General features: G+C 46.9%; 1 protein-coding gene across 1 annotated transcript in view; it reads right to left on the bottom strand.

Moving 5' to 3' along the window:
* LOC144475617 (icarapin-like) overlaps positions 1-25180 on the bottom strand; it is a 34362-nt gene that overhangs the window by 3472 nt on the left and 5710 nt on the right. The window contains exon 2 of the mRNA XM_078191675.1: positions 6355-6492. Within this exon, the coding sequence (XP_078047801.1) occupies positions 6355-6492 (138 nt within the window). The remainder of the gene's footprint in view (positions 1-6354; positions 6493-25180) is intronic.

A 25180-nucleotide genomic window follows, 5' to 3' on the forward strand; every position in this document is an offset into this window, starting at 1 on the left:
CAACCGAGCACGCGGCGCGCAACTTTGCGCGAACGTGTTAACGTGTTCGCGGCGCTATTATCTCAGCGCGATCCGACAACGTTATTCAAATTCAATATTTATTCTCGCCTTAATGGGCGGAGGGGGGTTCGGCGTCGGCGATATTATGCCAATATTCCGGACGATCGATTTTCGTGTCGCTCCAAGGCCCTTCTCGTGACCGCGATTTCACTTTTCCGCTCGCACGGCGCGCGGCGCCTCTGCGCTCGCTCCGAGCGACGCGACGCGACGCGACGCGACGCGACGCGATAATGCCCATCGACGCCATATCGCGTCGCGCGATACATGTATCTATAGAAACGAGGCCAGAGATTCGAGCATCGCGACGTCTCGCAAGAACTTGCCAAACGCGCCGCGTCCATCGATTTAGATTCGTCATTACATTTAGTTCGCTTCGAGCGAAAGGACCTCGCGCGATGCTTGCGCAACGAAAAGCCGAATCAAATTAACGTGTACTTTTACGCGGCCATTAATTATTCCGATAATGTTTGCTTCTGATTTCAGACAATGACTGTGGCAACAGTATAATAATTTTCTCCGGTTCTCGCAAGAATTACACGCATTAAACGATGCAGCCGGCCAGCCGAGCGTATCAGGGAACCGGTAAAACGAGACCTTGGCACCGCTTTCAGCATCTTTGCGAGCACTCGTTCGAAATGTTGGTCGGCCTCGGACATTTGCATTTCGATTTCGGCAAATCCTCCTTCCGCCGGATTTTTCAAACGTTTCATTCGGAATTATTTCAACGGTCGATAGATATCGAACTAATCGATCGAATTGAAAATATGCACAGCCGCCTGGTCGTTCGTCTCGAACAATTTTGCGTTCGACTCGTACAGGAGGAGGGAGCGTCGCGTGGAAAGATTTTCTCGGACATGTAACAAATAGGCGGCGATTTAAGGAACGATCGCTTATCGAAATGCAAACCATCCGAGAAAGTTCATTTTTTTATCGGCGTTGACCTCGCGTAACTTTCAATGAAAGAGACGTAACGCCAGACTGAGAAAAAAAAACAGATCGAGAGAGTCTCCCTTGAATTCGAAGCGATTGAGAGTACCGGAGCTCGTGCACCGAAATTAAACGCATACAGCGCGTCGCATCGATGGACTCTGCAACAATGTCGTTCTCGTTATCGCGTGAAATTCTACGCGCAACATTTTTCGACATTATTAGGACACCGGAAATATCGGCGATGGACTCGACTGCGCCGCGAGCCCGCGCGGCGCGCGTCGCGCGGCGCGACGGGAAGCGGAGGTACGATTGCAAAGAACGCGGTACGCGTGTTCGAGCCGTACGTGTAACATATGTATACATACATATATATCTGTAGGTGGAAATCAATTTGAAGAACCAGTTCCATTAATCGAAACGAATGGATCTGAATACCAAATTGTAACTGAAAATGGCGCCTGCTAGGCACCAAATTATTCAACCGACGACAACAGTTCCGATTCTGGCGGATTTCTTGTTCGTTCGGGCAAATTTTGCGGCTGTTCATCATCGGCGGAACGCTTCTGTCGATGTTTCGACGGTGTGCACAAAATTCGTGACATTTCCATGTAACGATACGCGGCGGCGGTACGGCGGCGGTACGGCAGCGGTGCGGCGGCCGTGCGGCGGCGTCCGGCATTATACGCATGAATTCATTCGTCAAATATCATGGGTACAAGTGAGAGCCCGGTATCGATCAACCCGGTATCGCGGGCTACAGAATTACGGGATTTTTCCGTGTCGTCGATAATACTCGCGAATGGTACGCATCGGGAAATTCACGCGAATACGGTCAATAGCTCCCCGTGTTTTGCTCCCGCTAACTACATCATTGTTGCGGACATATTTTTCACTTTTTCTATATGCTCGATATGAAACGTAGGAAATATCTACGCTTTCCATCGCTCGCTGGCGTATCGTTCGCGCTCGCATCGAAAACGACGCGAACGTTGCAACAAATCAAGGTTTCGGCGAACGCTTGACCGGATCGAATACCGCGCGCGCGGGGAGAAGGGTCGAGCGAAGAAAAGGTGAAACCTCCGAACTCTGATTCCAAGCTAATATTATGGCGTTGCGCAAGGCTGGTGTACGAAATGTCAAAGACAAAGGAACGCGCGCCGCGCGGATAGGAATGGAATCCTTGTTTCGAAAGGACTCCCCGATCCGCGGAATCAACGGCAACGGCAACGGCAATGGCAACGCGATTCGTTCTACCTGCCTAGCCCCGACACTGGATTTAACAACGAGATTCGTTTCCCGACTAAAGATCGCGCGTAGTTTTAGTTTGAATCAATTAGGAGAACCGCCGACGCCGTTGTCTCGAGTTCCGATGCGGCGCCCAGCGATGCGAGCTTAGGGTCGTCCGTGACAAAAATCCTAACTTTCATACAAAAACGTTTGTCTTGTGTCCTTCTCATTTCGAATCGTTTTCGTGCAAATAAATGAAAAGACTGTGATCGTTTTCCATTGGTGGCGCGACGCGACGAGCTGTTTCCTTTTGCAACTACATATAATGTGAGACGGTTTGAAACGTTCGTGATAGGATCGATTTCCGAATTTCGCGAGTGTATCCACTCGACCGTTGATAATCGGGTGCGGGAAGAAGAGGTACGGCCGCGAATCGCGATCAGCTTCTCTCATTGCAACATTCGAATAATATCGTACCGGTTTCCGAGCAGATCCCCGCAAAAGGAGACTACATACTCGGTTACGTGTCCCGGTTGCGTAAACCTTTGCAAAATGCAACTATGCGCGGGCCCCGTAAAGTTTTGCTTCCAAAGGTCGATTCTGGTAACCGGTACCAAGGTCGGTCGCCACATAATGAATTTTATCCGAGCGGCGACGACGACGCGGAGGCGAGGCGAGGCGACGCACACTTTCACTGCCGAAAGGCCTTTAAACGAGGCGGTTTAAACGGCGCTGTTCAGCGGAACAAGAAACAGGGGAGGGGGAAGAAAAAAACGGTATGATTGCGCGGGTCGATCGTGTACTTCATTATTTGGAGCAGGCAGAATCGCGGAGAATGGGCGGCAATTTTCGGTAATCGTCGATTGCACGATTCGGCGAGTAGTTATTCAAATCCTGCGTTACGTATCGGCTGGCTGCCAGAATAGAAGAGGAGCTGCCGGGATTAAAAAGTTGTCTGGTTGTTGCCGAGGAAAGAAGCAGCGCCTGATTTTAAAGAACGGCCAAATTTTTCGCTCGAAAACGGAAACGCTCCGCGATCCGGCGATGAGTCTACGCGGGATGCGCCCCGCGAAAGCTGCTCGGGAAATGGGTTCTATCGAAAAATACCAAACAGGCTGGCTCGCTGGCTCGATTCGCATACAAAAAAATATGTAGAAGAACGTCTGCTGCTATTCGATTCGCAACGTTATGAGACGACACTCGTCGGTCGCTGCTAGATCATGGTAGTATTATATTAGAGTTAAAGGCGCGATCAAGAGACGACCAACGCGCTCGAACAAAAACCAGATTCGATCTCGAAACGTTCACCGCGGGTTCTAAGGAAATTTAGCGGATCGACTATCGGGCGAAATTTGACCGGCGATAACTGCCGCGACTGTAATCACGGAAATCGATACCAGTCTCCGCATTTCTACGCGAACGCCGTGCGTAGAAACGACTACGCAATTCAACAACGCGAAACGGTTGAAGCAACCAAAGAATCTCATTCGCGGACCAGGGGAAGGGAAGGGAAGGGAAGGGAAGGGAAGGAAAGGGGAGCAAAAAAATAAATACATATCAGATTCGGGATGCGCGAAATTCCAGTTGCACGCACGACGCACCGTCGCGCCGCGGCGCCGTTCACTCGTTTTCTGCCGGGAGTCGATAATACCATATTAAAACGAGACATGTACCCGGGCGACTTTTGGCCAACGTTTATTTCACGTCCGCGCATTTCTGAGAACGCGACGCCGCTTCGACTCTGGTTCATTGCAAATTCCACGCCATAACGTCATCAATCTCTTGCCCCATCCCGCGCGTCGTTGCCACAGTTTTTCCTCGCTTCTCCTTCGGCGTTTCCCTGCTCGGCCTTTTTTTTCTTTTCTCCGTCCGATCTTCCCTTGGTCCGCGTTCGTTTCCTCCGCCGCCTTTGTCTTTCCCCCTTTGTTTTCGTTGCTCGCAGAAAACTCATTGCAACGATACGCAGATGTATTCATGAAATTGCTCGGCGAACGCGAACGCGAGCGCGAACGCGAGCAGAAGAGAGGCGCGTGCAACTGCCAACGAATCGCAGGTGCTCGCGTCGAACACTGTAAAATCAATTTTCCGTTACGGAAGCGACGGAAGGAAAAAACGAGGACTGGACAAAGGAAAGCAGAGGGGTGTCCTCTCCTCGGTTTCAACTCGAACGGAGCCATTTAATTAATTAGCCGTTAATTACTTTCATTGGTATATCTCCCGAGCCGACTTCTTCGTTTTCTTTATCGTTCATGTAATTCTATAATTGCGTCGATTCAACGAGGCACGTTTAGGACTCTCTCTCCCTCCCTCTTGTCTTATCGGTCGCTCGACCGATACTCTACGATCGTCGATCGCCCTCTGCTCTCTCTTTGTTTCTTGTATCTTTGATTGCGCGCGCGAGCGCTCCTCTTCGACCACTACATTTATTGCGCCAATAATCGCCGCGCAGCATTGTTCGACCGTTTAATTACGAGTTTCACACACAATTCATAGAAAACAACTATTTATCGTTCAAACCGATGAATAAAAATTGCTGTTATAAGACACCGTATTTTATATACTGTATAAAACGCTATAGAACACGGAAAGAATTGTAAAGTGAATAAGTATTGGCAGATGCCTTGAAATGACAGATTTCAGGGCAGATTATACATAATTGCATAAATGAATGCGTTTGTATCGTATTAGGCTATATGTATATGTAGATTCGCAACGTTCTCCTGCTCGTAAAACGCGTGGACGTGAAAACATTCTTTCCGTAATCCTGTCTCGCTTCGCCTTTACTTTCTCGCAAAGTTTACCGCAAAGAAAGAGATATTGTGGTTAAAGGTAGTCAAAAGTTTCTGGAAAGCCAACCGAATGCTTGAATTTTTTACGACACCGCGCAAGCGGTTTATCGTATTCACTTAAGAAGGGAACACGTTGGAACACTTTAACCGGGTTGGACGAGCGTTGCGCGGACGGGGCTGTAACGCGTCGAGATTTGGCCGAATTTTTCTCGAGCGGTTCGGAGAGTTACTATCGCGTCGCGACTATTCGTTACGGTGATCGCATGGTCGAAACGATGGATGGATCCTAGGCCGGAGGAACCCCCCCCCCACCCGTCCATAGTTCCACGGTTATAACGAATGTGTTCGAGCGTCGGGGCCAGGTTCTCGTACATCTGTCCTCGAAATGCAGCCCGCAGAAATATCGCGGCGCGCGAATTTCCGAAGGCGCAACAGACTCGAGGCGCCAGGTTACGAATGGCCGGGTTGGTTCGTGTGTCGAAACTGGTTCTTCCATCGTTGCTTACGAGCGAGAGGGGTCGGACCATCGTTATTACCCGTTTAGGTAACTCTCGCTTCACGACCGACCGATTTTCTTTGCCGGCAATTTGGCCGACGGACGAGCGTTCAGGCCGACCTTATTCCGAAGATTCCGAAGCGGCGAGGCCCGCGATAAAACGTGCGAAATTCCAAGGACTCGAGGAAAATGGCGCGTCGCGAGGAGCAACAATCGGCCGGCCGGCGACTGTACGCCCGCGGTATTTGTTCGCGGTGCTCGGATGGTGCACGGTGTACCGGAAGTTGCGGACCGCGCGTAAGCGGAACGCGAGCGCGGTTGTCCGCGGGTCCGTGTAATTTTATGTTTGCGATTGTTGAACCGTGCGCCGCTCGCGAACGGACCGAGCCGATCTGTTACGAGACCTTTGTTGTCCGCCGCTCGACTCTAACAAGGAGCGCTTCCCTGATGTGGCACCCTGCGATCCTCGATGAACATTTAGCGGCGGGACGGACCTCCGCCTCTGCCAGAAAATCAGCCGATCGGCGTTGGACCCGATATATGTAATGGCAAGGACCCTAACCATTGTTATAATTCGTACAAAAAATGTCGCGTGAAAATTAAAAGCTAACACTTTTCACGAACTAAGGTAAAAAGAATGAAAAAACCCTGCTACATTTGTTGTAACTTATCGAAATCGATCCAAAAAGAAACGAATCTGTGGGATTGCGATGAACGCGGACAATTTTGATTTTACATAGAGGTACAGCGATACGAGTCCTAGAGTCACGATTCGTAAATAACGCTATCAAGAAAACGATGTTTGTCACAGTTACTTAACCGAACAACTCGACAGACTTCCGTGTTACGTACCTTTCATGCGCGAGTACCATCTGTACATGTGTTTGTAGATCAGGGACATCTCCTCGTCCGGGTCAGGAATATCAAAAGCTACAGGTCTGAAAAACGGATCCACGTCTCTCCTCTCGTCGCTGTCGTCTTCGCGCGCACCTGCAACAGGAGACGGATTTCTCGTTTGAAAATAAGCCAAAATCTGACAGGAACGAGTGTCGCTCCGGCCCCGAAGACGGCTCGCAATTAACTAGAGCGCGTCGCAAGGTGTCTTTCCCGCGCCGTAAAGTGCACCTCTTAACCCGTTACCCGGCGCAATTAAAAAATCAATAGAATTAGAAAAATATTTTTTGGGCGAGGCTTGAATTTTAAGCTTACTTAAACTACATTTATCATTTATTATCAATTGTTCTCAGATTTTGAAAAGATTTTTGGGACATTGGTCGGACGAACTGCTGTGCAGATACATATACAGGAACTTAAACGATATATCGGTGCGTTGGTCGAGGAAAAAAAGTGTATCGCACGGTAGGTCGCCAAATCCTTTTTGGTCATTGTTGCGCCCTGGACGTAATCCTTTCAAATATCGCGCCGCACTTGCTGCTTTACAAGGAATTTGCTCAAGTGATTTACCGTGGAGCTCTTTTAGTGCCACGTCGCTGCTACCGAGTCAATCCTACGGTCAAACAGCGAATGCAGGATTCCGTAATTCTCCGCAGAGAGCGGACACGCACGAGCGAATATCGAGAATCGATAATCGATAATCGATAATCGATAATCGCGTCGGCAAAGATTTGGAAAAACGAAGAAACGGGTTACCACGCGAGGTCTCATTTGTAAAGTGTCAAAGGATTACTGTGTACTTAGAGGATCGAAGTCGAGCTCGGCCGATTTCGTCGCGCGAATAATAAAGCAACCTCGACGATATCCGGCGAACTGGTCGACGACAGCTGCTACTCTCGTGGCTCGCGACATCAACTTGAGAGAACACCCGCGCGGCGTTATTTTCGACCGTGACAAAATCTTTGTCAAGCCAATTTCATCGGTCCGTTGCTAAACGTTCTTCTGTAAATCTATGGAACGGACGAATCGGTCGATCGACAGGTTACGTAGTTGGTTATTTGAAACAGAAAGATTCCATCGAAGCAGTCGCGCGCGGCCTCTCAATTTGATTTTCCCGATTTAATGGAGTCTCCATGAAATAAATCTTTGGCAGTTATCCGATTCATATTGACACATGGAGGAGGAGGAGGAGGAGGAGGTTGAAGCCAATCGAAGTCGATCTAATTCCTCGGATGCCGTATAATATAACTCGATCCAAAGAAATCCGTAGTTTTCGCTATTCAAGAAGAATTGTCAAGATCCCGCGCGCGCGCGTCGCCTCGCGACGCCGGATTCGAGCGTTTTGACAGACAACGAGAAGTCTTATTGAATATCCCTCGCCCTCGGCATGGATTTGACGCGCGTGGATTGCCATCGATTCGTTTCGATTCATTTTGATTCGCTCGTCGTTTCTTACAATTCGATTCGCTAAACGCGCACCGTAGATCGATCAGCGTTTTCTTTCGATTATAGCATGAAACGCGTTCGATGCGATCATTTTCCTCGACTAAAGAGCGATTTCTCATCGCTCCTCCAAACAAATCGCTTCGAAAAAGTAAGAATAGCTTAGAGGAAATGGTACATTCGTTTAACACGGTTCATTTCTCGTCGCGATCGGACCGCAGGTCTTTTGGCGAAATACCAATATAGTTCCCGTCAATTGTCAATGCCATGAAATTACAATTTATTCAATTAAATTTTCCATATTAGTTTCCATATTTCCTTATAGTAAACGCACGAAATCCGCAGTTCAGTTTCTGTTCAATTTTAGTAACTGGAAAAATTGAACATCCGAAATGAATCGCGTCGACCGCGACCGGTCGGTGGTTACAGCGGTCAGGTAAAATTGGATAAGAGTGCGGATCTTTACGATATCGGCGTCCACGTACCGCAGCCTTTCGAGTTCCTCTTCAGGGTCATTGTTTACGACATAAATCGTGTCTGGCCCTGCAATAAGGGGGCATTTAGCGGCAAAGAATTCGCTCCGTCTTATATAAACTGCCGGCCACCGATACTGGTTAACAACCGAGAAATACGTATATCACGGGCCGCGTTCGCGACTATTTTCAATTAACGCGGCCATATCGCCGTCATTGATCTTAATTGACCTTCCGTTTCCTTCTTTATCTTCCGACCTGGAGTCGCCACTTCCGAGCTGCTTAAAAACCGCTTCGCCCTAGTTTGGCTCATCAATCGCGTCTCGCATCGTTTTGCTATTTCCACGCCATAGTTGTCGCTTTTTTAATCCGAAAGCGACAGCAGCGCTCGAGTCTTGCGACAATGTTATACAATTTGAACGAGACGAAGATGAAACGATGGTATGCTGGAATTATCAATTTTGTCATTCATGACTTGCTGTTGAAACGATACACCAGAAAAACTAGCGTAAAGAAAGATTGCACACCTCGGAAGGAAAGAGTAGGTTTCAAATTGAATGTTTCTCAGTTGTTGCGCGCACCGATGACTTACTTTTGCAAGCGCGGTTGGGTCAATGGGACGCAGTCACCTCCAGTTAAGAGACGTCTGTCGTTACCTAATATACCCGCGTCATAAATAAACTACGAGAACGTTAACTTCACATTAATAACTCGAGAGTGAAATAACAACGCGAGACAAAGTGGTGTTCGATGTTTGACGACTTTCCTCTGCGATCCGGCCATTAAAGTCGAACAATTTTGGCGGCCGTGTTCGCCGCCTCGATTCGCTCTTAGCAAACCTGCTCGGATTGTTTGGAACGCTGCGTGACAGAGACTACTACTACTCGATTGTAGCCGGCGAACACTTGGTATCGATAACCTTTTCCTCTCACGTTTTGTGCGCGCCGACGCTCCGTTTCCGTACATTGTACATTATACACCGCGTACAGCGAGCGTAGGTAGAGTCGCGGGCTGGGCCCCGGTCCTCCCCTGAGAAATTTCAACGCGATCGATTTATCGGACGTGGTTTTTTCTGTCTTCCTCCTCCACGCTTTCTGAAGTGGCATTAGGAAGGTTTAATGCGATGCCTGCAAAAAGGGAAACAGAGTGTAGAGGCGCGGCACGGCGCGGCGTGTAGGTGCAGAGTGCCGAGTGCCGAGTGCCGAGTGCCGAGTGCCGGTGCCGGTGCCGAGTGCCATTCACTGCAGAAGAAAATAGACGGTGGCATTTCTATCGCGGCTCAGCCTTGGCAAAATTCCATTTCTTTTCCATGAGATCCGTGCCCTGAGCAAAAACTGATATTTCCGCTGGCCCCCTCACTCCCGCCCCTCGCCCCTCGCCCGTCCCACGCGTCTGTCTCTACGGCACTCTTCCCTTGCCCCGGGACCGCATCGACGAGTTTTGGCATACACGCGTACATATACCCGTGTACATATCCTGCCGGGACACAATTTTAGCCGTTTTGTGCCCGCACTTTCGCTCGATAATACAAAATCGAAGAGTTCGAGCGTGTGTCACCTGCTGCGCGGCTTCGATCGCGTCCGTTATCGTAGAATCGAACGAACGAACGAAGGAAAAATCAACCGGTTCGACAGCATTGGGAATTTGATGCAACGATGCCGAATATTCAAAGTTAGCGAATGTTATTCGATTCCAGCAATCGATTGGAACGTTAGCACGCTTTTCCACGAGCTATAATCTTTTCCTGCCGTTTGCTTCGTTTGCTTCGTTTGCGCGGTATCGAGAACAGGCCTTAGTGCTTTAGTTGCAACAAATATCGTTAGAGTCGAAGAAAATAAAAATTTGGTTCATCGGTTAAAACGTCGTTTTGAATTGGTTTGGTTGGGAAGTATTTGCACGTTCTACAAACGCATAAAGATTCGGTAATTAGTATGCGAATCGCGAAGTTGCGAGCATTCGACTCTGTCAACGAGTGACTTTCCGCAGGCAGGCAGGCAGGTGTGTGTATGTGTGTCGATGAATCCTGTCGAAGTAACATGCGACTTTCCGTTCCAGTAATGCAACTTGACTTACCGTCGCCTCGCCGGAAGAGATATAGCGAATTCGGAGCGAAGTCGGGCGGTATGTTAATTTAATAGCCTTCTGGGTCAAACGCGCGAAAATATTCGTCTCCGTTAGTTATTCGATTGCTCGCGTTTTACCGAGCTCTCCCGTCGTTTGCCAAACTGGCCCATCTGGAACTATGCCTCCTGCCATAATCGCATTCGGTGTTTACCGACATGCTGCCCATCCTTACGGTTTTGTACCGTGATTTGTACTCTGCGCGCGAGTTTGGCCACCAAATCGAAGCGTGAAACGGGAACGAGGGCGAGAGCGAGAGCGAGAACGGATAAGCTACGAAAAACCATTTTTGAGAGCTAATTATTCCACTCGGAACCAGAGGAAAAAGCAAGGTGGTAATATGAAAAGTTATTGCAGCTGCGTTGTGTTTCGGGGCCGAGAAACGGACACGTGGTCAGACCGCGAGGATTCATTAAACACACGGTCTCGAGTCCCGAGTCCCGTGTCCCGTGTCCCGTGTCTCGTGACGCGGCGAAGCGCTTAATTTCGCTGCTTATCAATTCTGGTTCTGGACACTAGGTAATTATAGTAATTATGGTAAAGCATTGATGCAGTTAGAGGATACTAGCGGTATACAGGAGATACATGCGCGTAGCGGCAATACAGGGCCCGGCCGGGTGACAGCGGCCTACGCCAATATTAGGATGAACCTCTTAGCGTGCTTGCAGCTATAACCATTGACACAGCCACTTAAATTAATAGCCGGCAATTAACCGGCTAATAATGCCGAACCCTATGCGCCCTGCCGATTCCGATCCCGACGACCCCGACCGATCTCGCTAATAAAAAGACGATCCCGAAATTTACGTCGACGTCGGTCCCCAGCCATTTCTCCGTGATAACGGCCTCTCCCGCCGGTTTACTATATGTATAGCCGGTTTGTCCTCGCGCTATTCAGAGTTTAAGCGACCGAAGAAAACTACGAAATTGATCCGCCTGTAAAGGCGCACGAAATATCGTTGCTCGCCGGTATCGTACGCATGCATCTAGACTACAGATATTCCCACCAAATTTATACCGCAGTCTATCAAGTCGTTGCAATTGTCAACCGCCGGAAATCGTAGAGCACAATGAACGGCGCGCCGCTCGGCCCGGCTCGGCTCGGCCCGACTCGGCGCGGCGCGGCGCGGCGAGGCGCGGAGAAGGCTTTATGGAAATCGATACGAAATACGAGTGCACAATAGAACTCGCGTTGTTTTAACTGTTGTTCGCGCTGCACTAATTCCCCGACCGGTCTCTGTTATGTCAGATCTTACGGAGGAAGCAACAGAACTTTGCGAGAAAGAAACGTTTCATTCGAATTATTGTAGTTTGCGAAGCTTGAGTTTTAGATTCGGTTCAGCGAATAAAAATTCAGACACAACGAATCGTAATCAATTTGATGATAATGGGTAGATAGTGGGTAGTTCGGGTAGGTACTCTCAACAGTTCATAACTGATTCGGTCGTCGACGCGCCTCTCGATCGAATCCGCACTTTCCGCATTCCGAACCCAGCCGTATAATTTCAAAGTTGACTTCCGTTGCTCGAGGACGCGATTAAACAAATTAATAAAGACTGACACGGGTCGTTTCGTCGCGCTCTACTTCGTTAGCTAAAGGGTGGAAAAGGAGAAAGTTTAATCGAAGGTCGTTGCGATGTCTGTGAAACACCGATGACATTTTCCACCGTAGGATTTCTATAGCGGGATTAACCGTAGCAGCGAGCCTCGCGCGACAAAATTTTCAGTTAAACGGCGCGGCTCGGCGCGACGCGACGATTGTAAAACTTTTTCATTCAAAGCAAAATCTTTTTATCAAAAGAGAAATCCTTTTATTCAAAGAGAAATCGTTTTATTGAACCACGGCTAACAATCGGTGTGTAAAATGATAAAACGATGCGAATTCATTGGGGGAAAAAACGAGCTGGGAGCGTTTTAAAAAAAACTGCAATAGCGGTGTAAAAGCAATTTTGATTCGATACAAAGGGAACCGGGAAACGCGTTTCTCGCGACGGCGAACAAAAGTCAAGTTTTCCTGGAAATATGAACGCGGAGGCGATCCTGGCAGAGCATACGTCAATTAGTTCGTTTGCCTCCTTGTACGTGGCCGCAGTCGCTTAACTTCGGAATACCAGTTAATCCGAATGAAACTTAACTTAACATTTAAAGTGCAAAGTGCTGCTGCGGTGGCCGTAAAAAAGAGGATTTCGACACCGCGTGCTCTCGCCCCGGTGTCTATGCGGGGTCGCGTAATCCACGCGTTTATTTTTCAAAGAGAGCGCTATTGTTCCGATTGTTTCTCAGCCATTCGACTTTATTTTATATAACACCATTTTATGTGACGAGTCTAGGGACACAATTCTTTGATTACCAAGCTAAAGTAATGGCTAAACGAATGCTTTATCTATGCCCGTGATCGTTTCTACAAAGTTTGGTCTCGGATCCCCTTCGGGTCTTTTCGAAGCTGCTCTTAATACTTGTAGGAAGATGATGGCGCGAGAGCGGAGGAAATACTAGAGCCGTAAATCTATCCGGAGCAAAATAGCGTTAGCTCTCGACAACGATGCGCGATAATAAGTACACTTGATTGGAAAATACGATGAAGGAGGTCTACGATGACGGAATAGTGTAGGTCGCAAGTTACGCTCAATTCGCAATTCGCCGAGTGCAATGGTTCGGTAGTCGACGTTGGTAAACGGGAATTAGACTTGCCGAGCACCGGGTCTCGGGCCCCGACGAAGTGCTCGAAGAAACGAGTTTTCCGTAATCGCGCGTGATTCATTCCGTAGCACGCATGACCTACGCGTGTAAATCTCGTCCGGTGACATTTACCAGCCGTGAACGTTGTTTGGTTTCCTGCTCGTTTGCATACCGAACGCAACTAGTACATTCTTCCACCGCTGCGATTGAATTTTCGAAACACGTCCGCTGACCGTGACACTTCGCTCTTGTGCATTAAGTCGACTCGCGGTCTCATGCTCTTACCTCGGCTAACAACGCTGCGCCCCGAACTTGCCGCTACGATAACAGCGACCCACCATTATCAAATAACAACGCCAACACCGAACCGGCCGGCTAAACCGGTGAGACTACCTCAGAAATCTCTCGTTTCTCGATTGCGAGTGATTATTCGGACACCCCGTATAGTTTGTACCGTATTATAAGCTTGTAATAGCAATGCTCGTAACGACCGATATGCAACCGATTATGTCGAAATTGATGAACAGTTGCAGATACTTCAGCGATCAGCGTTGCTCACGAAAAACGTGAAATCTCGGAGACTCCGGAGGAGGCAAGTGGTTGAACCGGTTGCATCTACCGCGAAGTTCAGCTTTCTACCGGGCGAGAAGAAGAGCATGGTTCCGCGAACGGTCGAGCGAGGTAGAGAGAAGGTCGGAAAGAAGTCTGCGGAGAAAGAGGGTACGACGATGTGGAGATCGAGGCAAAAAGTGCGAAGCCAAGAGCGTTGGCATTATGAAACTTGAAATCGAAACTGGGCGCGAGAACGCGCACACCGTGCACCGCGGAGCTGCACTTCGTGCTGAGAGCCTAATGGCTTGAACAAACTTATTATTGCAAATGTACGTGCACACGGATCCATTAATCCTTAGAAAGCCGCGCGCATTCCACTATGCTCTCCATTGACTAGCGACGGAAAATAAAGCTGGCAGATGCAACGAGCAGGTGCAACAATGAAACTTGTGATACGTCAGATTTTCAACGCTTCGATCTTCCCTAATTCAGCAGTTATATCGGTTACGATAATAATTAATGTTCTTTTGAAATTGCTGATAGTTTATCAAAAAAATGTTCCTTCGATTTTGCCTGATCAGATTTTCGCGTCGTTGGTGAAAAGCCGCGACAACGTTTCTGTTGCTTCCTGTGCCGCGTTCGTTCCACGGATGTTAAATGTTACTATTTCGCAAGAGCCTTGCGGAAAAGAAATTACATATGGCTGGCTACGCGAACAAGTCGATGCACACAAGTGGTGCATTAGTGCGCCAGCGTGAAAAGTAGAATGCAGTCTCCGAGACACGCGACAGATAAGCGTTTCTTGTCGCACGCTTCGACAAGCTGGCCCCAAGAGGGCCAGAGAGAGTCTTGTCACGCCACGCGTGCTATGACCACAGCAAATGATATGTATCGGATCGGCAAGAAAGCGGATTTAATTCGCGAACTCCAAAATCAAAAATTAGCAATAGCGTTTGAACATTAGAAATCAATAAAACATTTGTTTTCGAATAAATTCTTTGGTAGTCGGAGTACATTTCTTTTCGACCGTTAGCTATTCCAAAGGAAAATTGACGAGCATCGTTTGGCAAAGTCATTAAAAAGCCTGTTATTACAATAGGTTACCGGTCTCCGAAGGGTTTTAGAAAAGGCAATTTAACGGTAAGCGGTGAAAATTGGCCGCAGGCTATTAATTTTCTCGTGATTTGGCATCATTTTCGTTCTCTGCGGCTGTGGCAGTATGTTATTACATGGTTAATGGCATCGGCTGAAACGTTAAGCAAGTATTTATTTAACCCGTTTCACGCGTTCTCCTTCCGTATCGATAAGAAACGCATCCCACGGTTACATCTTGTGTGAAAGTGATGCAAAAGGATTCAAATAAGATCCTTCGAAGTTTACGCAACGCTTATGAAAGTTGTGTAAAACTTATAACGAGATCGTAAGAAAGCGACCGAGTTACAGATTTGCCAGAAAGATTTTTTTTTGCGTGTTATGTAAAAAGATTACGCAATACATATAGTATGTGGCGCAACTGGATACCATGTTTTGCGCAATGCATAATTATTGCTACAGGCACATATTTTGGAATGTTATACCGGGTTCGCTCGCAATTCGAAGATTTGTGTGCGCAGAAGCTGGCAAATCCTACCTACGAGCACCGACGCGCGACCGTCGAGCCTAAATCCCGGAAGTTCCGACCACCTAAAAGATCGATTCGGTCGAGGCACGAGCCGTAGACGGTATCGTTGTCGGAAGATGAAGCAGTGGCAACCTTAACGGTGCCCTATACGTCCTCAAAGTTGTATGTATTAGAATGGCCAGTAACACGTACGCGAAGCTTCATGCATATTGCATTTTGTCAGCGCATGTGCAGCTCGAGTAATAAAGAAGGATTATCATAATGAAATTCATTTACAGCTATGCATCCGCGTAATGCGGCTAGAGTAGGAAATGCATGCGTTGACTCGCTCGAAAGGATATACGATTGACCGTGAGGGGACATCCCTCCGCTCTTCTTCTCTCTTGGTCGCATTTTTTTTATCCGTCTCTCACCCCGCCGACCTCTCTCCCTCCCACCCTATCTAGCGTCCTCGTTACGCTCGTTACTCTTGCCAAGTTGCGGAAGCGCAAGAAATTCCAAATACGGAGGCACGTACTTGGAAGAGCCGCGCGCGAGTCCGTATACAATATACACTGTACACTATATACTGTACACTATACACGGAAGAGTCTATCAATCGTCCGGAAAGTGCACGGTGCATCGGTAAAGAAACAAGTTCTCCACACGACGATGATTCGCCTCCATCGACATCGATGTCGCCGTCGACGTCGTCGTCTACATCGACATGGACATGGACATGGACGACGACGTCGGGCCACTTCGGCATACACATTTCCCGCTAGATGCCTGTCGATAATTGGAAGTCGTTCCAGTTCTTCGCCTCTGCCAACTCTCATCTTGGAATGCGACCGGCTCTATGCCGCGCCGCGTCGACACGATTCCCTCGAAGGATCGGTGCACCGGCGCGATGCTCGCTAGTGTATTACACGTCGAGAAAGACGTACAATGAACCTCTCCTCTTCACGGGTGAACAGATATAGGCTGGCTCTAATTGTGAGTACAGCGTTGCTCTGCGAAGATAGCCGGACAAGGCCCGAGAGGTGGTGGCCGAGGCAAAAAGAAAAAGAGAAAAGAGAAGAAAAGAAAGAAAAGGAAAGGAAAGGAAAGGAAAGGAAAGGAGAGGAGAGGAGAGGAAAAGAAAAAATCGAGGAGGATCCGAATAGCAGAAATGTTAAACCTACGAAATTCTATGCCCTCCGGATCGCCGGATTGTGATTAAGCGAACGAGCGGGCCGGGGAACGGAGTAACTCGGCAGCCCGAAGGAGGAGGAATGCCGAAAAAGCTGACTCCTATAGAACCGTAAGATTGCTGGTTCGTAATTAAGAGGACGGCCCAGAAGGAAGTTGAACGAAAGAGGGAAATTCCGTAAGTACCGAATCGATTCGATTTGAAAATCCTCTTTCTGGATTCGGCCTGATCGAGTTCATAGTCGGGATGATCGGGAACAATCGTGCGGAGCTTGTCGTATAACTTTCGAAATCGATGATATTTAACAGGATAAAATAAAGTCGTTTACTTCTTTGAGAAAAGATATTATAGCGTTTTACAGACGGTGAAAACAGTGCTGGTTTATTCCCGAACGATTCGTAAAGAAAGATAACCAGGATCAATCCCCTTCGTCTCGATAGGAAGCGGATGTCGCGTTCCGTTACAAACAGCGGAAACGCGCCAATTGAATTTTCAAAATTAAGCTAATCGAGGACCTGTCGCGCGTATCGCATAACAGCGATATCCGGTTCGCGGTTGGGAACGCTTCGAGAAACACCTGATTAAGAAGCTGTGCGCGTAATGGACAATTCCGCGTCGCGTTCTCGATCTCGATCTCGATCTCGATCAGCTCCCGCGTCCGCGTGTTACGCAATGAAATTGAACGATAAACTTGACTTTGAAAGGATAAGGAAGGCGCGCGACGAACACCATTGAAACACGATCGCATCGACGTCGAAGTGGATGTGTCGATGTCGATGAATTCCTTCGCGTACCTGCTAGACGGAGAACGTTTAATAGTTTCATTCCGCGACCGCTGCCGCTGCCGCTACCTCTGCCTCTGCCTCTGTCTCTGCCTCTGCCTCTGCCTCTGCAGGCGCGCCGCTTAGAGCCGTCCAAGGAGAGAGAATGTTCGCTCATGCACTTGAACTTCAAGTGCATCCTGCCGCTATACCGGTTCACAGGAGTGGAACCCGAGCAACACTTAACGGCGTGCACGTGTGCAGTTGCGCGCAGGTTGAGTGAAATTAACGACGCGCGAAACGGCGAACAGTTGCGTTCGGAAACCCGTTTCTGTGCGGGAACGCGATGGGTATCGATTGATCTCGCGTAGATGGAACATCCTCTGTCTTATTAGCACTCTGAGTGCCTTGCGTCAACCTCCGCTTTCCTTAAAATCAAAGTAGAACCTCTGTTATCCGAACCGATCATCGGAACGCGAACCCTTTGCCATCGTATGTGTCTACTCTCAACCGCCAAAGCGGTTCATTTATCTTTTTTTTGTGTGCTACTCACTTAATCTTGCAAATTATTTATTACTCTTGGTCCAATTTAAATTAATTCCGACCAATACAACAGCTATGCGTAAACTTAATACGGCCACAAAGGATTGAAACGAATCCTCATGCTTGGACAGTGGCGAAAGAAAATGGAGATTCGAACGTGTTTCGGTTGTGGCAGGCCAAGCATCGGTAGCTCGGTTAATCGAAGTTGGAGGTTTCGTCTCATTAAAGACTTCGAAACTACAAAGTCGTTTTCTCGACGATTTTTCAAGCACTCCAGAGGAGAGATTTTGCCAGGGAACTCTCTCTCATAGTCTCCGACGTTTTGCCGAAGCTCGATGCCTTCAAAATATTTCCTCCAAGTTTCAAGTTCAATTCGAGCAAGATCCGCGAAGTCACGAACGTCTCGAGCATGCTCCCAGAGGCGTGCTTCACGGTACTCCGAATACTTCAAAGCGTATTTCCCGCAACCACGACATTTCACGAACCACTGAATCAGTTTGCTCGAAAAATTCCAAGTTTCTTTGGGATTTCGAGTTTTCGATGGCTTCGCATCGAGTGGCGGTGGTCGCGGCCGCGGCCGCCGTCGCCGTCGCCGTCGCCGTCCCGGTCGCGGCAACACAATTTTAATGAACAGCTGTGCAAACATTGTGCAAGACGAAGTGGCGAGTGCAATTTGGCGAAGCGACTTCGAGTTTCGAACAAATTAAAAAGTTTCCTGTAACGTGTACTGCACGTCGCATTAAGCTGCACAACTTTATTTAGAGTTCAACGTACAGTGGCTAGCGAAAGTGTTCAAATACCTTTTCGAACAGATTCATATTTTCTGAATTCGACAAAAATGTTATTAAGAATTTAAAGGAACCGTATCTAAGCGATCTTTTTAAAAATTAAATTAGATGAAGTGGCGAATAATCAGTTGGAATTTTTTAAAGAAGTTTTTATCGTTGTCCAGTGAACTAGTCCCCTTGGCATCGCATATAAATACAAGTAATTTCGTACAATTCGAAAAAAGTTATACCGTTTTAAAAGATGCTCGAAGACTTTCTTTCAGATATCGTAGCTCGAAAGATTGACGCGTTTCGCGAGCCGACATAACACTTGCGTTGGTCGCTGGTATCACTGTATCACGCGATCACCGAATATGTATACCTATCCATTGTCGCCTGTTTGATTTCAGCGTTTTTATTCGGCAATGGACGCCATGACCGGAAACGGCGGAGGCGGCAACACCGGGTCACACCGTATTCGCATTCGAATGAAGCGATAAGCCGGCAATGAGCCCGGATTGTTAAGTACACGATAACCGCAGGACTGTTAACTACAGATATGTATACCGTTATCGTCTTAACAACGGTCACGTGGAGCGTACTGGTATGATGATCAGCCGGGCCGAGCACGCTAACAAGAACGCTAGACCGTTCGTCCGCTCGGCCAGGAATACTCCTCGTTTCGCCTCGCTTCTCCTCTCGTCGGAATTCGAATAATGATATATGTATTATGGCGAGCGATTAATTATAATCATCGAAATTATGTTCCCCCGCGAATAGACGAAATAGCCTGAATATCTGCTTGGAGAATCTACTTCGTACTGTCCCGAATAGCTCTGCCCTAATCGTTTCAAATGCAATCTTCCATCTACCGGCATACTGCTACCAAAGCAACAATCCAAACATTTCCGAGAAACCCAAAGATGTTGATCCCAAACGAACGAAGCGAGAAAGCGACAACTTTTCTGTTACTGTTGAAGCAGAAGTCGCACGTGGTTATTTAAGAAGAATGTTGGTCATCGGCGCTGGGTCCATGGAATACTACAGGTACAATTTACAACTCGTTACTATTTTTGCGGCACCGATGAACCCGAATATTTATCTGCTCTGGAACTAAACAGTATTACATTGGAAATTCTTCGAGGTATAACCAATTAATGGAGCAACAATCATCACGCTCCTGCACCAATATGATATCTAGATATCAGTATCTTTCGGCAGTCGACTAAGCGTTTAACAGACGATCGTTATTGCTATTATCCGAATTCGTTAAAAGTGCTATGAAATTGATTTAGTCCGATAAATAACTCTGTTCGCAGCGACGCGAAATGTTTTTCCGTTCATAAATCGAATTATACGTGTTTCAGTTTGTCCGTGCGATTTAGTTTTTCAACGACCGTCCTCCTATCGAGCGAGGAAGGAACAGGACGAAGAGAGGGAAATGATAGGAGATGAGACTCGTGATTGGTTCCAAATGAATTTCCAACTAACCAATTCAGTTCCGATTTCCACGTGCGATATGCACTCGACTATTCATAATTACTGGATAGTTAGCGGCTACTGGGGTCCAAGTTTATGGCTTCGCAACTCGCAACTCGCAACTCGCCGGTAATTGGATTGTCTGCCGACTGACCGAACGACGCCTCCATAATTCTTTGTACGCGGCGCACAACGAGAGCGTCGAGATACCGATTCCGCTCCCTATTCGTCCCGATATACTCTTTTTACCTCTTTTCCGCATATATCGACCACGCGATCTTTACAAACATTTTTCTCGCAACTTCTAAGTAAGCGAAGCATTGTTATTTATATTATTGTCTATATCGACAATTTTACAAATTTTAGAGAATCTAGAATTTAAAAGAAAAATCTTGAAAAATCTTGAAAAATCTGTAAAATTTGCGAGCCGTGCTATTTATTATTTGCCCGTCCCGTTGGTGCGTAACCGGTCGTTCTCGCGGAGGTGTGTTAGCTCGTTTCGTCTGGCTAGGATCGAAGCGTTAATGTGCGAAGTTTTGCGTGAAAAGTTTCAAGGAATTCCATTAAATCGAAAGTTTTCGTGGCTTATTAACATCTCGTTAGAGAGGGGGAGGACTAACGGTTTAGAGAGATTTCCAGCTCCTCTCCATTTCGGAGATGGAATATCTTACCGTTCTGCTCCTCGGAGACGTTTAATATTACGCTATTAAATAGTTCGCGACATATTTTTCCACATTCGCGTGCCATAATATCCTTTCGAATTAAGTCGGTGTAATATGTAGTTGGAAATTCGTGTCGCGCGTACTCGTGCAATTTTATTTTTGCTACTTATTTCGTATTTTCCTATATTTATGAAAAAAGAATCTCTCACGCGACATTCATGAATTACGAAAAGTTTGTCACTAAATCATGCCAATGTGTAACTAAATAAACCGCAGTCCTCGTACGTACGCCCCGAAGCAGCATTAGGCTACATAATCGTCTACCAGTCTGCGTCGGACATTAACGCACATATACGTATAGTATGAAGGACTCGATATTACCGTAGACAGTTACGTGGTGCTTTTACGTAACGCCCGTTGCATTGAATTTGTCATACGTATACATCATATATGTATACGAGTACGTTCTCACAAGTCCACTTAAATTGCCATTCAATTGCCTATTGACCAGTGTGCATCGCTAAGCAACTTGCCATGCAACCGATACACGATTCGCAAGCAATTTGTACTTCCACCCTGGATAAATCAACCGCGCGCATTTTAATACGCAATTTATCATTCTAAACAGTTTACCTTGCTCGTTCGGAGTCTACGCGATTTATGAAGCGCAAACATACTTTCATACAGTATTCCACCGATAATCTTCAAAGAGTGGCAGAACGTTAAATTCGACGGAGGATGTATGCCCGTTCGAGTTTGCATTCAGATGCATAGAATGTTTATTAAAATTATATATGCGAACAATTGATCTCTACATTTTAGTGGACGGAAAGTTCCACCTCTGCTGCAAAAGTACAGCTGCCCTTCCCTTTTTCGTTGTCTATCGCACGGACACCTATCGATTTTTCAAAAGCGTTCGATACACCGGCAACATCGACTTAAATGCAAGTTGCACGTACGTAGTTCGAAGCCAGAACAAAAGTTCAATCCTGACATGGTCTTTCTTGCGACAGGTCGCAACTTATCTGGAACACGAAGCACCACTATTTCGCAGATGTAAGTATCCCATGTTCCGTTGAGTACGGAATATTGTACTCGGCGAGCTTATGGAATTATAAACCCAATTGTCGGCGATGCATCGAAGCTTGCAGATCAGGTTGCCAGAAAGCATGCCGAGATTTATTTCATTACCTACACCCGAAAAGAGATTTCGATGTAATCGTGATGTGACTTTCTCTTGCAGATTTGTTGAAAGAAAACCAGTAAGCACCGACAACCCGTAGAGGTATAGGCGTAGACTTGGGCATAGGCATGCATAGGATATCAGTTTCAAGTGATTCCGGTCGACGATTGCAGCGACAACTTGAAGTGGGATACTAGCAAACAGAAGCTACTTTTGCAGCCGTTCAAGCGTGGAAATAGGCTTCGATTAATTTCTTTGAGCGGTGATTGGAACCGAGCTTAACCCCTTGCACTACAATTTCTTTCTCGATTGTGTCAATTAGCACAGCTTCCTCTTTAACAATTATTTTTCTAATAGAACGAAATTAGAAGGAACGTATAACAATCAGATTTTACAGATTACGTATGAAACGAGTCCGACCCGTTCTTAAGACAATGTAACGGATTAATATAATTTCAGACAATAATTTATTTGCGCGACTGATATCGTCTAAATATTATTTGAGAAACAAAATGCTCGGCCAATTTCCTTCATGGATATCCAACTGTCTTTACACACAATTTCCCAGAAAAAATTCATTTTCGCAGAGATCTTTGGTCCACGGTACCGCGGACAAACTGTACACTGTACACAATACCTGGCCGTTGCAGAAAAAGAGGACAACGAGTGCGGGATAAAATAAGCGCAACGGTCGGACAGGTGACAGGTTAAGCTATCTAAACGATAAAGAGTATCTTATCGCTCCCACCCCTTGCTGACAATGGTGACTACCGTGCGTCTCGAAAGTACCCATAATCGTAAAGTAAATCGTTGATAACGCGTCTAATCGTTCCGTTCTAAACTGTGCGGAAGAGAAAGGGAGAGAGAGGGGGAGAGAGAGGGAGAGAGAGAGAGAGAGAGAGAGAGAGAGAGAGAGAAAGAGCTGCGCTATTATACACAGATTCGAGCCGAAGGACGGCAAACGAATGCGATGATCATCGCTGTGGGGGGGAAAAAGTATGGCGGGCAGGAAAAGTGCCGGGGGTGTACCCCCTTTTTTCATTTAAATTACTCGAAGGCGGTAGTGCCGCGACGCGGCCGGCATACCTAATGGCCGCATATTGTGCGCTGCCACTGCCACTCAAGGCAAGCTGAGTCGAGCAGAGTCGAGTCGAGCCGAGCCGAACGCCACTACGTCAACGGCTCGGCCGGGCTGTTCTCGACAGGAAAATAATACGAGTTGGCCATAATCCGTGGCTGCGCCTTGTGCGCGGCTACAGCACACGTATACACGACCACGACCATCGGATTTGCCGGAGGTTACCTGGCGGCCGAAGGAACGTGGATCGCGGAACGTGCACCGAAACTGCACACCGGCCACGAACGATGCACCTGCGCTCTACACAGGATCCAGTCCCAGACTCATCGTCCCTCCTGCACACAGGATACAGGATAGTCAACAACATAACCGGTCGTTCGCAAACATCGTGCACCGGTCTGAAACACGATTCTAACCGACAGGGAGAGGTCACGGACTCGGGGTCACTGATTTCAATGAAATTTTTTTCTGAATCCACACTGAAAGTCATTCGAGCGATGTTCCGAGCGTTTGTGCGAACGAGCCTCGGTTACAAAGATATTTAGTGCTTAAATTTCATCGGACCAAGCGGTGCAACTTCGACAAAATTGGCCGTGGGTTCGATTCTCTTTATTTTTCTATAGGGAATTAAATCTCTGTAAATTATTTGAACACGATTAGTCCGATTGAAATGAAGCGAAAAAGGCTAACAATTTATTACAAACCCAGCAAAGAGTAAAAATTGTTTCTCTACCGGTAGAGTGCTATGGTTTTATAAAGTTTTTGCATGGCCTAACGATGCGTGCATACGGTGAAAATACTTGCTCACCATATTTCAATCGATTCGGGTTTATACGTGGTGCTTCGGTGGTCAGATTGCGGTAAGCAAGTATGCATGGAGTTTATTCATGATAACTAGACTACGGGTCTTTATGCATTCACGGTATATGCGAATTTTTAAAATGCAGAGACACGCGCATAAAATAGCCGCGCATTTAGTATATTATTATCTGAGAGATGTTGCGGCTGGTAAGCTAAATGTTTCCATTAGAACGATTTTTATAACGGAATTTACAAAATTAAAAATTCGTACAAAGATTCGCAATCCGTTGAAACGATCGTTAGAGTAGAGATAATTATGCAAATTGAAGTTTACAAGCGTAATTTAACTAAATCAGAGATTCTGCGAGTGGTAGGTTTTATTAAGCAGTGTTCGAGGATCGTGCTTGCTTGGATTTAGTAATGTTTCTTTTGTAGCGAGCTTCCCGGTGCGGATTGTTCTACAAAATACATAAAGAGCAGCGTAATCATAAATTCTATTGTTCGTTACTTGTTATCGTTAGGTGCCTCTTTATCGGAACATCCGTTGATGCTCGTAGAGCAACATCACGCACACAGATACTTAGGCACGATTGCTGCGTTTTATTTACACAGAGATTCAATCTTAATGGTTGGGTAAACCGAAAGTGAATCTCGCTCGCTTCAAATAAGACAAATGATAATGTATGCTGGATTCGCGGAATATACGGGATGCTTATGTAACTATGTCAAGCTATTGTTTGGACCGGTTCAATATGGAACGGTGTACGTGGCTGGAAAAGGGGAAGTGTCGCGCGGACTGTTTTTCGATACGTAGTCGCGAGCAAATTAACAATCCGCTCCGCCGGAGCCATAAATTATCGCTAGACCAGACCGTGGGCTTTGTGCATTCGTGGCAAATCCGAATCTGTGCGATACAAAAGTATAACGAATTTACGAATTTCAATACGTTATTTCCGACACGCTGAAACTAGTTTTTCGAAATTGACTTGGACCGTTTTCATTCGCATAAATATCCACAGTCGAAAACGATGACTAATCGAAGAAGCAAAGTTCTGTTTCGAAGAGCATTTCTCTTCTTGTAAAAAAATGTTTTTCTAAAACAGTGGATAGAACGCGAACACGCTTCGTTCTCGCATAACGGACAACATTTTAGATCGATTCGAAGCGATAGAAGACTCGAAAATGCAGTCATCGGAAAAGGAAAAGAGGAACATTATTATCGGACGTTGACTAGCAATTTCTATGTAGATGAAGCAAAATATGTTTAAAGACGTGCATCGGTGCACGGAGATGGATATCGCGAGAAATTGGCTGGGGGGAAAAAAAGGTCTGGCAAAATCAGACGCAGGAAAATGCAAAGAATTAGCTGGAATAAATTATTAGGAAGACGCAGACGTTTCTTTTTGATACGATTATTCGCCGATCGTTGTAAATACATTTTATATGTACT

Source organism: Augochlora pura, chromosome 10, assembly GCF_028453695.1.
Source record: "Augochlora pura isolate Apur16 chromosome 10, APUR_v2.2.1, whole genome shotgun sequence".
NCBI classification, from domain to species: Eukaryota; Metazoa; Arthropoda; class Insecta; order Hymenoptera; family Halictidae; genus Augochlora; species Augochlora pura.